General features: G+C 39.4%; 1 protein-coding gene and 1 long non-coding RNA gene across 4 annotated transcripts in view; both read right to left on the bottom strand.

Moving 5' to 3' along the window:
• The window catches only part of LOC111819533 (uncharacterized), a 26,749-nt gene extending 23,102 nt beyond the window's left edge, over positions 1-3,647 (bottom strand). Inside the window, exon 1 of the long non-coding RNA XR_002823136.1 lies at positions 3,608-3,647. This is a non-coding gene — a long non-coding RNA (uncharacterized LOC111819533). The remainder of the gene's footprint in view (positions 1-3,607) is intronic.
• A 1,798-nt stretch (positions 3,648-5,445) lies between these two features.
• The window catches only part of MRPL22 (mitochondrial ribosomal protein L22), a 31,694-nt gene continuing 21,457 nt past the window's right edge, over positions 5,446-15,682 (bottom strand). The window contains exons 4-8 of one of the 3 annotated variants that reach the window (XM_023726573.1): positions 15,608-15,673; positions 14,089-14,166; positions 12,577-12,646; positions 5,744-5,978; positions 5,446-5,617 (exon numbers count right to left, since the gene is read on the bottom strand). In XM_023726573.1, coding sequence (XP_023582341.1) covers positions 5,767-5,978; positions 12,577-12,646; positions 14,089-14,166; positions 15,608-15,673 — 426 coding nt within the window. In that variant the 3' untranslated portion in view covers positions 5,446-5,617; positions 5,744-5,766. Of the gene's footprint in view, positions 5,618-5,639; positions 5,979-12,576; positions 12,647-14,088; positions 14,167-15,607; positions 15,674-15,682 lie in introns of those variants that run through there. The other 2 variants (XM_023726572.1, XM_023726574.1) reach the window with 2 other exon arrangements.

Here is a 15,682-nt window from a genome sequence, read left to right on the forward strand (position 1 = left end):
GACTTAATGGTCTGAGAATGGAGGAACCCCGGAAAGCATGGCCCCTGGATTCCCTATCAGCCCAGAACTAAAACGATTTCCGAGGCCAACTCTTCAGACAGGGACTGGACTGGACTGTGGGGCATAAAGTGATACTCCTGAGGAGTATGCCTCTTGGCTCAAGTAGTAGGTACAAGAGACGAAATGGGTGGCTTCTGTCCGGAGGTGAGATGGGAAGGCAGAGAAGGTTGGGAGCTAGTTGAATGGACATGGGGAATTGGGGGTGGAGGGGAGCAGTGTGCTGCCACAGTGTGGGGACAGCAATCAGAGTCACAAAACAATGTATGTATAAATTTTTGTATGTGGAAAAGAAAAAAAAGAATGTACAAAAAGAACAATAACTATTTTATAGGGCACCCTGTACCTCCTCTTTTGTAACAGTGAGCACAGTAAACACTTGCAACTACTAATTTACAGCCTGTCTTTCCCATCAGAATGTGAGTTCCATGAAGGCAGGGCTGTGCTTACTCTGTTCACTGCCTATATCCTCAGTATCAGGCATAGAATGGTTGCCCAATAAATTATGCTGAGTTGGAAAAAAAAAAAAAAAAAAGCTAATCATTATTTTAAATATCTATCATATGTTATAAGTCAGGATACAGGCTGCCTTTAGGTAGTGATTGGGAGGAGGCATGAACAGGGCTCAAAGGGTGTTAGTCAGTTCTACTTCTTAATTTAGGGTATGTTCACCAGGTGATCATTTATTGACCTGTGCATTTGTGATTTGCATACTTTCTAAATGAGGTACACCTCAACAAAAAACATTTAAGTCTTTCATAAATCTCTTAAAAAGAAAGAGGGAAATTATAAGCATTGTCATTGAATACAGAGATATACAGAGACTGCCATTAAGGAATAATTAATACATATTAGTTTCTGAACATGTTAAGTTAAACTTCAAATGAGGACCAAAATTTTCATTATGTTAGAAAGTGCATTCTTAGCCATGGACACTAACCAGATGTACTCTGCACCACAGTCAAAATGGAAAACGTTCATTAACTGAGATAATGTATGTAACCGCATAGATCAGTACCTGGTACTAGTGAGTTCTACATGTTAACTATTATTGTACTTTTTAACACACCAGAAGCAGTTACAAATAAACTCTCAACCCTAAATCACAGCAAATTTTCTTCATTAGAAATCACAGATCTGTTTTGTCCATAACTCTTTCAAAATAGCTTCAATGACCTGATTGAAGCAGTGCCTACATTTTACGTAATTTATAGTCATGGAGCCCACACCACCAACTGGCTTGTTTTAGTCACACCCAAAGGCTAAGAATCACGGAGCACCCGCGATAAGAGAGACCATAGTGATCCTCTGGTCTGGTGATTCTCAAGCATGCGCATCATTGGTGCACCAGTTAAAATTACCAGGTTCCCTGGTTTTCCACACCAGAGATTCTGATTCACTTAATCTGGGAACAGGGCCAGTGGCGTCACTAAGGAGGTGCAGAGGGCTGAGGACCACACCAGATAATACTGTAAGAAGAGGTGACACCAAAACAACTGTCTAAAATTTTCGTGCAGTGTTTTGGCAGATATTTATTATTTCTTTATAAAAATATCCCTGTATTTAGTTATAACAACAAAAACATTTTTTGTAAATTCAAAATGGATTAAGGACCTAAATATGCAAACTAAATCCATAAAATCCTTAGAAGAATAGGCAGGGGTAATGCTGTCAGGTCTAGCTTTCAACAATGGATTATCTAATATAATAACAAAACCACAAACCCCAAAAGACAAAATAAATAAACAGGACTTCATAAAAATTAAAAACTTTTGTTCATCAAAAGACTTTACCAAAAAAGTGAAAAGACAAGCTACCAACTGAGAGAATACCTTCAGAAACCATATATCCAACAAGAATCTAACAACCAAAGTATATATAAAACTTCGACAACTTAACAACAAAAAGACAAATAACCCAATGATAAAATGGACAAAGGACGTGAACAGACATTTCACCAGAGAGGACACTCAAATGGCCACCAAACATATGAAAAGATGCTCAGCGTCATTAGCCATCAGAGAGATGCAAATCAAAACCACAGTGAGATACCACTTCACTCCCACTAGGATGGCTAAGATTTAAAAAAAAAACAGAAAATAACAAATGTTGGCAAGGATGTGGGGAATTGGAATCTTTATCCATTGTTGGTGGGAATGCAAAATGGTATAGCCATTGCAGAAAACAGCGTGGCAGTTCCTCAAAAAACTAAAAATAGAACTACCATATGACCCAGCAATTCCACTCCTAGGTATATATCCAAAAGACTTGAAACCAGAGAGTTGTACACCAATGTTCACTGCAGCACTATTCACAATAGCCAAAAGGTGGAAACAACCTAAATGCCCATCAACAGATGAGTAGATAAACAAAATGTGGTACATATGTCCAGTGGAATACTACTCAGCCAGTAGGAGAAATGAAGTCTTGATACATGCTACAGTATGGAAGACATTATGCTGAGCAAAATAAGCCAATCACAAAAGGACAAATATTGTATGACCTCACTTAAAAATACAAGAAAAGGCAAAAAATAAATAGAGACTGTCAAACTGTTAAAAAAAACATGCTGTCTGGTAGACAGCACAGCCTCAGTCGGCAAGTGTAGCCATGTATTCAAGGAGCTGGGCCTTCTCTATCTTCCTGCCACATTCAGGATAGCTGTCCCTTCTTAAAAGCATATTATCACACAATAAAAAGAACAATTAAAAAAAAAAAATTTGAGGCAAGGCCAAGATGGCGGAGTAGTCAGACACTTCTGTGGTCCCTCTTACAACAAAGACCCAAAAAAACAAGTGAATCGATTATATATGACAATCTAGGAGCCCTGAACATCAAAGGCAAAGTTGAGGAACTGGACTGAACTGGGGGAGGGAGAGACGGTTCGGAAGTAGTGAGGAGTTGCCAGACCTGACTCAGCAGGAACTGGCACCCTGCAGGCCAGATCGGCTGGCATGTGGGGTGAGGCAAGCAGTGGCACTCAGGACGCGTTTTCCACATCAGGAGAGACCAAGTGGTGGCGAGTCTACTCGGGCCTCCAGAACCAGTGAAAGCGGCGCTCAATTGGCAAAAAATATGTACATGCATCTAACCCACCTCACAGATCAAAAAACACTGTTTGTGAAGAACCTCTCTCCCACTTACCTGCCCCCTTCCCACTCTGCACTGGGTCTCAGGCCGGCTTCAGCGATTGCCACGTCCCCTGGGCTGAAAGTAGGACCCGTCACATGCCCTGAGCCACTCTCCTGGCCTTGGAGAGGGAACAAATTAACAAACAGGAAGAAATAATCTGCCAGCTCCCCTAAGCCAGGAACTCAAGGTAGACACAGCTCCCTTGTTTAGGTATAGGCATAAGGGGTTCATGGACTTTGAATGCCTTTCACCCATGCGTAGATCCGTGTGGGCCCATTTCAACAGTGTAGGCCCTCATTAGCACAATACATCAGGGTATATACCTGATGCCTAACTTCAACTCTATCAGCTACATGGTGGAGTGGGAGGTTCATGACATTTGACACCGCTCTGTCCATTAAGCAGGGTCTTTACCTACCTACATTGGAGGCCTGAGGACTGGTGGCTCCACCCATGCCAGCTAGCCACCTGCAACAAGGGTCCAAGAATAAGTGGTGCTTCCCAGTTCTTACAGCCAACAGCATTCGGTGCCTACAGTCCAGATGCAAAACCCACCCACCTATGCGCTCTAGGGAACAGGGACATGCTTTCCTCCCAGACGCTCAGAGGCAGCTGTCAGCCCCCTGCCTTGCTCAGCACCTGACCCCCTACTGCAGCCAGATACCTGTGCCTACTTCAATCACCCCTGCCCGTCTAGGACTGTAGGTGAGAGCCTGCACCACACACTTGGTGAGCGACTACCTGGACACCTCAGCTGAATCCATACAAGTAAACAGACTCCTGGGCTCACATACCTAGTAACAGATCTAACCACGTGCTGGCAGGATCTTATAGCTTCAAAGGTGCCAATAATCAAACACTATTATTTCCATCACCCCATGCTACAACAGCTGAGGACCCAAAATGAAACTGTCCTAAACCTTGGCTTATTCCACTGAGCCCTACTGCCTTTATACCCACGCATTAGGTTAACTAGAGAGGCACAAAACTCTTCTGTACAGTCAACTCATCTGTAAAGTCATTAGTTATGCAGAACCAAGTACTTCAGACACCTAGTTTAAATCACAGCTCCAATATTTACACACAGGGAGAACCTGAGACAGTTATTTGAATCTGTGTGCTTTGACTTCTTCCTTTGTAAAATGGCAAAACAATACCTACATTTACAGGATGTTGTGAAGAGCTATGTAAAATATTAACACAGAGCTTGGCAAATAATGAGATCCCAGTAAATAGTAGCTATTTTTAATGCCATCTTAAAATATGGCACTAAAACCACATTCTTCATTCTACTAGAGGAGTGTTCTCAGAGTATGGCCACCTACAATAGAATTGCCTAGAAGTTCTTGTTTAAAATGCAGATATTTGGAATTCTCCCTACAGCCCTTCCCAAAATCTAGTGAATCAAAATCTCTGCAGTGGGACTCAGAAGTCTGTACTCTTAACAGTTAAGCACTCCAGGTTTTTCTTATGCATACAAAAATTTAAGAACCATTGAGCTAGGGACTGTGGAGAAGGAATGCTTCTTGCCAATGAAAACGTGTATCAATGATAGCCAGGTAGGTCTGAACGTTCTAATGTGATGCTAACAATTTTCTGCTAACAAGAGGTAGGTGAGCGCCACCTATTGCCTTATTTTAAAATGCTACGCTGAGGCTGGTTCAAGTCTCTCAGTAACTGATTTCACCCTGAAAAATTAATCAATCCTAAACAAGATATCTGAGCAATAGAAAGCACTGCTGGAAGGAGAAATGAAAACAGTCGTTACTTAACTAGAAGAAAACTTTCAAAGTGAAAGGGTTTGTGGAGTCTGAGATTAATATATCTAATAAACTCCTATAATTTCAAGTTACTGCTAAAACAGTAAAGGATAATACAATTCCTTACTCACTGGCTTGTGTCAAGAGTGAAAGCAAGAACAGAACTGCAGAATGCCCTAATACACTGCAGTGAAACAATGTGCTGCTGTGCTCATCTCTACACTTTACCACTGCCCCAAGAGAAAATCAAGTGAAATAAGGACAAGTTTAAATGTTTAAGAACTGGGCTACTAACCAAAAGGTTGGCAGTTTGAATCCACCCAGAGGTGCCTCAGATGAAAGGCCTGGCAATCTGCTTCCAAAAGGTCACAGCCATGAAAACCCCACGGAGAGCAGTTCTATTCTGAAACATATAGGGTCGCCATGAGTCGGAATTGGCTCAGCAGCAATTCGTGGTGGTGGTATCTTATCCTATAACGTTCTAGTCAAGTCCAGTATCAAAACTACCACCTGCAGGACAACAGTTATAAAGTTAACATTACCTTCAAAAGGTACCCAAGAAAGCTTTCTGAGTTATAGTCTCTGTTACTACGTTTAAAGCCGACTTCCTCTTCCAAGTTGTAAATGCACACAGATAGTCCCTGAGGCTCAAAAGAGATGGGCAAAGCCTTAAACAAATATTAATATAAAAATAGCGGTTATATACCATGTTTCAAAAAGTCAATGACAAGCCACAAAAAAGGATTTGCCTTTAATTTTTTTGTTTTTAGGAAATGAACAGTAAAAATATATACACTTTGGAATCGGAATTCCTCCATCATAGAGTGTGAATGATGGTCCGGTTGCGAAGCTCCTGAATGTATTCTTTGGCGAGAGTTACCGCCGTCTTTGGTGCCTCAGGTGGAGGTGGGGGTCCTTCCACCAGCTTCACAAAATAATGGCAATAAACCTTCTCCATGATCCCAAAGCGACCTCTGCCATGGTAGCGAATGCGTTTCAGACACTGGCCTCGCCCTGAGGTGGACTCAGCTAGACAGGGAAGAAAAAGAGAATTATAGGACATTACTGCTATTCACAAGACTACAACTTCGTTAGCTGAGCAATTTCTGCTGTTTCCTTAACTGGATTCCAAGATTATTATGAGCTCATTGGTTGGCTGGAACAGGCCTGTCTCAAAAATAAGAATCTCCTGAGCACTTATTAAGGGTCAGGCACTATTCTAGATGTTGAAAAGGCGAGAGTGAACAAGACTGCAAGGCCCCTGCTTCCATGCAGTTTACATTCTAGAGGGGAAAGACAGCAAATAAACATGACAATTTCAGTTGGTGATAAGTGCTATGAATAAAATATAAGAGTGAAGTGATAGTGACGTGATGGGGGGGGCACGTTTTCAGCTTAGGGAGTGTCAAGGGGCATCCCTGAGGAAGAGACATCTGATGTAAGATTAGAATGAATCATCCATGCAAATATCTGGGGTGGGGGGGGGAGTATTCCAGGCAGTGGGAACAGCAAGTGCAAAGGCACTTGGCTTGCTTTAGGAAGCAAGGAGGAGTGGTACAAACAAGGGAAAGAGATCAGAGAGGAAGGCAGAGGGCAAGATTACACAGGGCCCTGTAGGCCAAGGTAAGGAATTTTGATTTTATTCTCATTGTTATGAGAAGCCACTGGAACCAGTGGTTCCCAAATGCTGGTCCTTGGTCCATCAAAATAACCTAGGGAACAAACTTGCTGAGACTGTACCTCTGGAGAGTCTAATTTAGTAAATTTAGGGTGGGGTCTTGGAAACTGCATTCTAGCAAACAGTACCACCCCTACCCACTCAGTAACTCTGATTCATAGCCAGTTTTAGGAATCTCTGCATCACGATTGCCCCCCCATCTCCATTCTCCCATTCTGCATATCAAAGTCTGACCTTGTAAAATTTAAAGAAATCTTTTACATAATACATAAGACATCTGTGTTTACCTGTTCTGATAATAAATCATGGTGCGACCTTCTACTATTTTCAGAATTTAATCAGTTACTTTTTAAATTTGATAGGTCTTTTAAAAAGGCAAAGTTTACAGAATACATATCAAATCAATCCACTTCAATATCCACCATTCTTATATTCTTATTGGGACATAACGTTATAAGTAACAGAGACTGTATCAGTGTGTGCTCCTGACAGCCCTCTAACTACAATCTCCTTATGAAGTGAGTTTCAGCAGAAGCATGTTAGCTTTGCCACAGAGGAAGCTAGGAAAGAAAGTGATCAGGAAAACTGCTTGGGCTCGCAATGAGATAAGAGAAGAGCTACTGTCATTGTATCCACTTCATCTACTGGGCACTAAAGAAATGTGTTTAGGAATTTCCAAAGAGAAAGTGGCATTACACAAATCACTTTATAATGAAGTATTACCAGGTTCCCTGGATCAACTAGTCAGGAGGAAAGCTACAAATATGACAGGTGATCCTGGGAAGACAGTAGAAGATTTATAAAAAGCATTTTACAAACACGATGCTGCTTCTATCCAAAACTGCTACTCTCCCTGATTTGAGCATCAATTTCCAAATACTCTGAGGATAAGGAATGCTACTCCAGTGAAAAAAGTATCAAAATCAGCACACTGTGCAGCATTATATAACCTATCAAAACATAAAGTCAATCCTATCAGGGTCTAGGTTAACTACCACTTCCCTTCCACCTCCCAAAGCACACAACTACAGAGCTCTACATAAATGCAGAAGCTCAATACCTACTAAATACCAATCATGATTCCATCATCTGCCTATCTAATGGCACATAGTACCATTATTTCTTTATGTCAAAACAAATACATTAACTCTTCTGAAACACCAGGATTCTTTAATACACTATAATAGGAATATGCAACACAGCCACCCTGAAGTCTGAATGAAACAAGGACTTATAGCATAGCATTCAAACTGGTTCCTGATCTCCTCTCCTCTAATCCTGCTTGCTAGGGTTTCAAACTGCTTTTGTTAGGTGGAACCATTGCAATTAAAATGATATACATGGAAGCTCAATATATAAAACACTGTCATATGGATCTGTTCCAATAGAAGCAGGGGTGGGGGAAGATCCAAAGTTGTGCATTCATTCACTCAATAAATATTTCAGAGCTCCTACTGGGAGAGAGCAGTGACCAAGATCAAGGAGCCTTTCTGTTTGCCCTAGGCTTCACCTTTAGAGGCCTTACCCCCAGAGGCCCCACAAAGCTACTGCTTATAGTTAACAGTCTAAAGCACTGCCTTAATAACATCAATCTCTTGCCCAAAAATTTCCTGTGGCTCATCAACATAGTTTGAACCAAATGACACAAGCCTGCCATGTTCAGCCCTTTGGATGGAACCTAGGCCCAATCTATCCTTCTAATTTTATCTACTCTAGGTCAACCCTCTACTTCCTTCACACTATTCTATCCACTGTACCACACAGTCACTGCTCATTCCAACCCATGGGCCTTTGCTTACGTGGTTTTCCCACTTTGAAAATCTCCTCTGAAGATGCATACAAATCCCCAAAAATCTATCCTTAATAATCAAAAATTTTCGAGAAAATCTCCATGACTATTCTAGTCCATATGGACCGCTTCTCTACTCCACCAATACCATTTATCTGTTTATCACTCTTTTTTGGTCCCAAATCATATGCTATCTTATGTAAGTGTTCATGTAACATCTATATAAGTCACTTCCTCAACCAAACTTGAACTCTTTTTGTATTGTCTCAAAAGTTCATGCTCCACAAGGAAATGGAAATGATTCTGAAATATATCCTCTGCTAATACCATTTTTTCAATACAGAGGTCTCAGGTAAATTTGCTCAAATGCTGAAATAAGTTTTAAAGTTTTCCGAGTAATATAGTTTTGTCCCAACTCATAACAATTTATGTATTCTTTCAAAGTACCACTACTGTAAAAGAACAAAACTACATATACTAGATGTTTTAAACTCAATTCTGACTCACAGTGACCCTACAGGACACAGCAGAATTGCCCCGTAGGGTTTCCAAGAAGCAGCTGATAGATTCTAACCGCGGATCTTTTGGTTAGCAGCCTGAGCTCTTAACCACTTCACCACTAGGGCTCCATAGAAGATATATCATCACCTAATTGCGTGTGGGCAGTATGATCACTATAGGTACTCAGATACTTAGTGGATGAAAGAAAGAAAATATTAAGACATCTCAAAATTGTGAACCACCTGATGCTCTTCTAAAGATTATACCCAATAGGTACCATGTCTTCAAAAATATCAATATTTCTTCTTACTGGTACTTAGATACATGCTAATCTTGGAATTTTAACATTAGAAACCACCCCACCTTCATCACTCTTAGCCCAGAAGACTGATTTACAAAGTCAGTCGATCACTTTCCCTAAACTGAATCGCTTTAGATGTCATAAATCACTAAGCGGTGACATTTTATTAGTCCTTGTCTACTTATTAAAGCCTATTCACAGTGTCATTAGTCATCATGATAAGTCTGAAAAGGAAATGAACTTTCCAAATCTGTGGTCATGCAACACCAGGTATTAGCTTTAGACTTACGACAGGCATTTGAAGGAATTACCATATAATGAGAACATACGCTACCAAAAAGCACTTCCCTTAATATGCCTTCACTTACTTACTGCGGTGGACTGAAAGAGCCATTGCTGAATGGAAATATGAGTCAACGCTCTTTCAAAACTCTAATAGAAGTCTACGGAATGAAGTGTCTAGGCCTTCTCAAAAAAAAAACAATGAGATAAACCAGTTTCTACATTTCCTGGGTAAGAATCATTAGGGTACCTATTAAAACAAATAGCTTCCCAGATTTCTCCCCTGGGGTTTCAGATCCAGTACGACAGTGGTGGGCCTGGCAATCCGTATTTTTAATAAGTACCTCAGATGATTCTTACTAGGGAAGTTGGGCAAATACACAGATAAAATATGCTACACGACATGGTAAGATATTTCATCTTCCTCAGGGTACTTGTCTCTTTTCCCTTCATTATGGAATTGTTGTTGTTGTTAGTTGCCATGTAGTCAATTCCAACTCATGGTGACCCCATGTGGAATTAAGCAGCAAAATACTTAAAGAATGAGAAGTTTTTTAAAAATCATAAGCCAAATCCAAACTTATCAGCCCTACTTTAGAAATGTAATCTTTACACAGGATTAGACGAAAAGGAAATGCAGGTGGAGCAGAGACACCTTGGCAGCAATGTGCATAAGGAGAACTCTGGATTCAAGGCTCATCCATGAAGGACTGGTTAGGTATATTTTTGCTTAATGGCAACACTGGACTTTGTTCCTTCATTTGAAAGACAGGATTAAGCCAGAAGTATCTTTCTCTACTACAGTTAAAAAGGATTTAAAGACAGTTACTGAAAAAGATTTAAAGACAAACCCTGTTTCAATCTGAATTCCATTATAAAGTGGTGTCTATCAGCTAAGAAGCCCATGTTCCTATGCAACTGAATAAAATTAAATTTGATTTGGATTCAGTGTCATACAGCAAGAAAGGTCACCAAGAGGTTTTAAGCAAATGGTCTCACTGCTCATCCATGTCATCTCTTCCGATGATTCTGGGCTGTCCTCAGCATTATTTATTCATGCTGCTCCCAGAAGAAAATGCTGATGATTAACTACTGTGGTCCTACATCTTTCAAGTTGCCATTTTTATTTCCTTCTGCATCTATGCATGTGTCAGAATATAATTAGTTATACATGATTTAGCTTTAAAATATTTCAACTGAAAATCATAACCAATTTGAATCTTAGAAGTAGGTGTGGTTGCCAACATCAATTCCAGGCGAGCTAAGCTCTGTCATGATCTTTTACGTTGTAGGTCTTTATTTTTAATTTTTGTTTATTGTTGTAGTTTAAGTGGAAGTTTACATTTCAAGTTAGTCTCTCATACAAAAATTTATACATACATTGTTATGTGACCCTAATTGCTCTCCCTGTACTGTGATAGCACACTTCTCCTTTCCACTCCTGATTTCCCATGTCCATTCAACCAGCTCCTAACCCTCTCTACCTTCTCATCTCACCACTGGACAGAAGCTGCCCATTTAGTCTCATGGAGCTAGCTAAGAAGCACACTCTTCACGAGTATCATTTTATGTGCCACAGTCCAGTCCAATCTTTGTCTGAAGAGTTGGCCTTGGAAATTGTTTTAGTTCTGGGTTGACAGAGAGTCCAGGTACCATGCTTTCTGGGGCTCCTCCAGTCTCAGTCAGACCATTAAGTCCAGCCTTTTTACTAGAATTTGAGTTCTGCACCCCACCTTTCTCCTGCTCCATCAGGGACTCTCTGTTGTGTTCCCTGTCAGGGTGGTCATTGGTGGTAGCAGGGCACCACCTAGTTCCTCTGATCTCAGGCTGATGAAGTCTCTGGTCTATGTGGCCGCCTCTCTCTCTTGGGCCAAGGCTTTCCCTGTGTTTTTGGTGTTCTTCATTCTCCTTTACTCTAGATGGTTGGGACCAGTTGATGCATCTCAGATGGCCACTTGCTAGCTTTTAAGACCCCAGACGTGAGGTAAGATTTTAACTTAACCAGAAAAAAATATCTCCATTAGGGCAGAGGTTATGTGATGAAGTGGAATTTAGATGATTCTTTTTTTTAACTCTTTTGAAAAATTATGAAACACAACAAATTTCCTCTATGATTCAGTCCCTTCCCCGCATTTGGCAAATAGCAATTTCCCCTCTCTTGAACTTAAATGTTTTTACATAAAATAGTCTTTCTTATACATGGGTTTGGCAGATTGAGAAAATTTTGCTTCGACATCAACGTCTTTGTTTGATTACAAAACTGCTGAGGTTAGGAGTAATTGCTGCTGAAGTGAGAAGAAAACTGTAACTCCAGCCACTGCTCCACTATCCTGTAGTGTTGGGAGGGGATAAAGAGCTTTGTAATAAATGCTGAACTGCTTCTAGGAAAAGAGCTATGTGAAGGTATGCTGCAAAAGAAACCCTTACATTTGTATAACGCATCATGCTTCCAAAAGCATTTTCACTTACATTAATTTAATCTGCTGTGGAACAAGCATATAAAACCAGAGATAATGCTTCAGGATTTAATAACAAAGGGGAACAAACACATCTGGGTCATCTGAGCCTTCCAAGGCCCCTTGGCTTTTACAAGTCAACAGATTTTCCATTCAGATAATTGGAAGATTAAATTATAGCACACCTTACGGATTAGGCACCTGGCTTGGCACATTATAAAATATTCTTTTAAGCCCATCTCTGACCCTTTATTTACCTCCTTCCAGTGGACAAAAAAAAATTCATTAAGCAAAATCAGTTAAGACAGTTATGCTCTTTCTTAGTTTTATTATGATTAAAAGAAGGACCACTCTACGTACCAGTCTTGCTAGCCATTATTTAATAATTATTGGCAATAGGTTTCATGATCTCAGTTCCATGACAGAACAGGTAAGAATAAAGCAATATGGTTATTACCACTTATAACAGATGCTGAAGGCTGAAGAGTAAGCCATTACCAGCAATTTTCACTGGCAAACCCAGTCCTAAGTAGTGAAATATTAGAGACTATTGTTAGATAAAGAACTTGGCATCATTAATGAAAGACATTTTCCAATGCTAAATGTATTAAAAATCTTACCTATATATAAATTGGATCTGAATTCCACATTATGGTCTCTCACCGCCATGTCTTGTGCTTCTAAGAGAACCTTAAACAAGGAAAAGAAAGGTGTTCATATGGCTGACCTTGAACTAAAACAGAATTAAATTTCTCATTTCTTGTTCTTATCTCTGTAATATGACTACTAATCACATGCTTCCATTTTAGTGAATTTTAAAAAGAAAATACTAAGTGATAATAGTACTAAGGAGAAGGGATACTGTGAGCTTGCCTTCCTCAGACAAGAGTTACAAGTGCAGGGAACATCATCCATTCCACTTAAACTTTAAATGGAATATGTAACCTGTAAAGGAGATAGAAGCAACTGTAAACAGTATCCTTGGTAACTAACATTATATCTTTGAGTTAGAGACTTGTTAAAAAGTTCAAGGAGCTCAAGGGCTAAATCGTGGTTGAAAATTCTTAAACTTTGTATCCAAAGTAACCATTAGAGCAACAGACAAGTAGAGAAAATCACACTTGAGAATTTCTTCTAAGAAGTTAATTACTCAATTTTAACTCTACAGATGTTTTGAATTAAGTTTACTTCTCCCAGAACACTTATTAAAGTAGGACAACTGTTGTCATAACAGAAGGTCTTTCACTCTTCAAAGATAAAAAACGTTTTATCTTTAAAGTACAAGACTAGATTCACAATACATACTTAGTAAATGCCTTCTGAATCTAATTGAATACAGTAAAAGTAAGGCATAAGAATGCCATCAATCTCAACTATTCGAATAATAAATGGAAAATTAAGAACTGACTTTAGGGAGAATTAACTGAAGATACAGAAAATAATGCTGATCTCCCAGATGGTAAGGGGCAATAGTCAACATAGCTTTTTGAAACAAGAACACTTGTGTGCCCAGAATGATCAGGCACTTACCTTGGCACATATCTATCTAGTGAATTAGCTACATTTAGAGCTGGGAGGGTCTTTACAGATCATAATCCAAATACCTGGTAATGGCTTTGGTTTTTTAGTTTAATCCAATACCACCTAGTTTACAGATGAGAAAAGTGGAACCAGACAGGTAAGTGTCTTGTCCATGGTCACAACAGGAATATCAGAGAAAAAACTAGACTCCAACTCTCCTGCATCTCAGCCCAGTGTTCTTTCCACTTAACTAGTTATAAAATCATAAACTCTCATTTGTGGAACTGATTTAAAAAAAAAAAGAAAAAAAAACTTCTAAAAACTATACCAAGCCCCAAAACATTAAAAATAAGATATTGCATTTCACAGACAGTACAAAACCAGTAAATAAATGTCTGGTGCAAGTAAAAGTATCTCAGGAAAAAAAACACTTAAAGCATACAACATTCCTAAAGTATAAGGACATTAATAAGGATGAGTGCCCTAAATCAAATGAAGTATGCATTCACAGCCAGAAAATTCAGGGAATTCAGGATTCACGCTAAGCATACCAACACCTACAAGACAACTGTGCATAAACCCCCAGCCCCTAAAAACTCTCGCAAATTTACCTCTTTAATTATTTGGGCCCCTTTTTTGTCACTGAATTCCAGTTGAGCCAAAGCCTGGTCAATAGACATTCCTCGTATCTAGAATTAAGAATGACAAACAAGAGAGGATAAACAAATTTGTTTACAAAGTCGATATTTTCTTTTCAATAAAAAGTAAATGTCTTATGTAATCCAAATAACTTCTAGAAACACTGAACTAAATCTATGCAAAAGAGAACAAGTTTCAGAAGGGATGTCATCCTCTTTAATCAAAATCAAACTTAAACATTTTAACCATAAAACCCAGATTGTAATAGTTTCAGAATATGAAAAGCAGGTATTACAGACAGAGATCTCAGGTTGGCAAGGACCACAGCAGACATTAAAGGCAGCTCCTCCTACAGGATAAATTACATGTTTATTTACAGCTCTTGTCTCCCTTCACATATAAATTTCATTTTCCCAAGAGAAAACAGAAAGCAACCATTCTGAAGCAGGCTGAATCAAGCTTTACAGAAAAGAAGCTTTCTGAATTCTTTGCTCATAGCCAGAATTCCTCAAATACTTTTAAAGTTGATGTTTTTGTTTTAAATATCTATCTACCCAATGTGATTTAGTTTCTCAAAATAAAGGTAAAACTAAGCAAAATCATTAATCTCTGACCATCATTCATTTGATTACCTACCAATTGTCTGAATATGTAACTATATTCCTCATTTTTTTTTTTTATTGTACTTTAGGTGAAGTTTTACACAACAAATAGTTTCTCATTAAACAGTCAGTACACATATTGTTTCATGACATTGGTTAACAACCCCATGACATGTCAACTCTGTCCTTTCTTGACCTTTTTTTTTGGTGAAAATATACGTAGCCAAAGATACACCATTTCAAAAATTTCAACATGCACAGTTCAGTGACATCGATTACGTCCTTCCCGTTGTGCTGTTATTCTCACTTTAGATGAAGGTTTACAGAACAAAATAGTTTCTCATTAAACAGTTACTACACATGTTGCCCTATGACAATGGTTAACAACCCCACTACATGTCAACACTGTCCTTTCTCAACCTTGGGTTCCGTATCACCAGCACTCCTGTCCCCTTCTGCCTTCTAGTCCTTCTCCCTGGACTGCTGTGCCTCATTAGTCCCATTTGGTTTTATGGGGCTGTCCAATCCCCAGCTGAATGGTGAACCTTGGAAGTGACTTCACCACTGAGCTAAAAGGGTGTCTGGGAGCCATACTCTCGGGGTTTCTCCAGTCTCTTTCAGGCCAGTAAATCTGGTCTTTTTTGTGCGTGTTAGAATTTTGTTCTACACCCTTCTCCAGCTCTGTCCAGAACCCTCTGTTGTGATCCCAGTCAGAGCACTCAGTGGTGGTAGCCGGGCACCATCTAGCTGTACTGGACTCAGTCTGGTGGGGGTATATTCCTCATTGTTTAAAGAAATCAAGGCAAAATTTTTTGATTTTTCAATCCCTGGTGGGAAATTCATAGCTTCTTTTCCAAAGCATTACACAGTAATAGTCATTTTAGCTTACCAATTTTGCCAAATACCACATCTTGTCTTTGCTGTATTTTATTTGTCTTCGACAGTGGTAGATTTCCTTACAAAT

This window comes from Trichechus manatus, unplaced genomic scaffold, assembly GCF_000243295.1.
Source record: "Trichechus manatus latirostris isolate Lorelei unplaced genomic scaffold, TriManLat1.0 scaffold00011, whole genome shotgun sequence".
Taxonomy (NCBI): domain Eukaryota; kingdom Metazoa; phylum Chordata; class Mammalia; order Sirenia; family Trichechidae; genus Trichechus; species Trichechus manatus.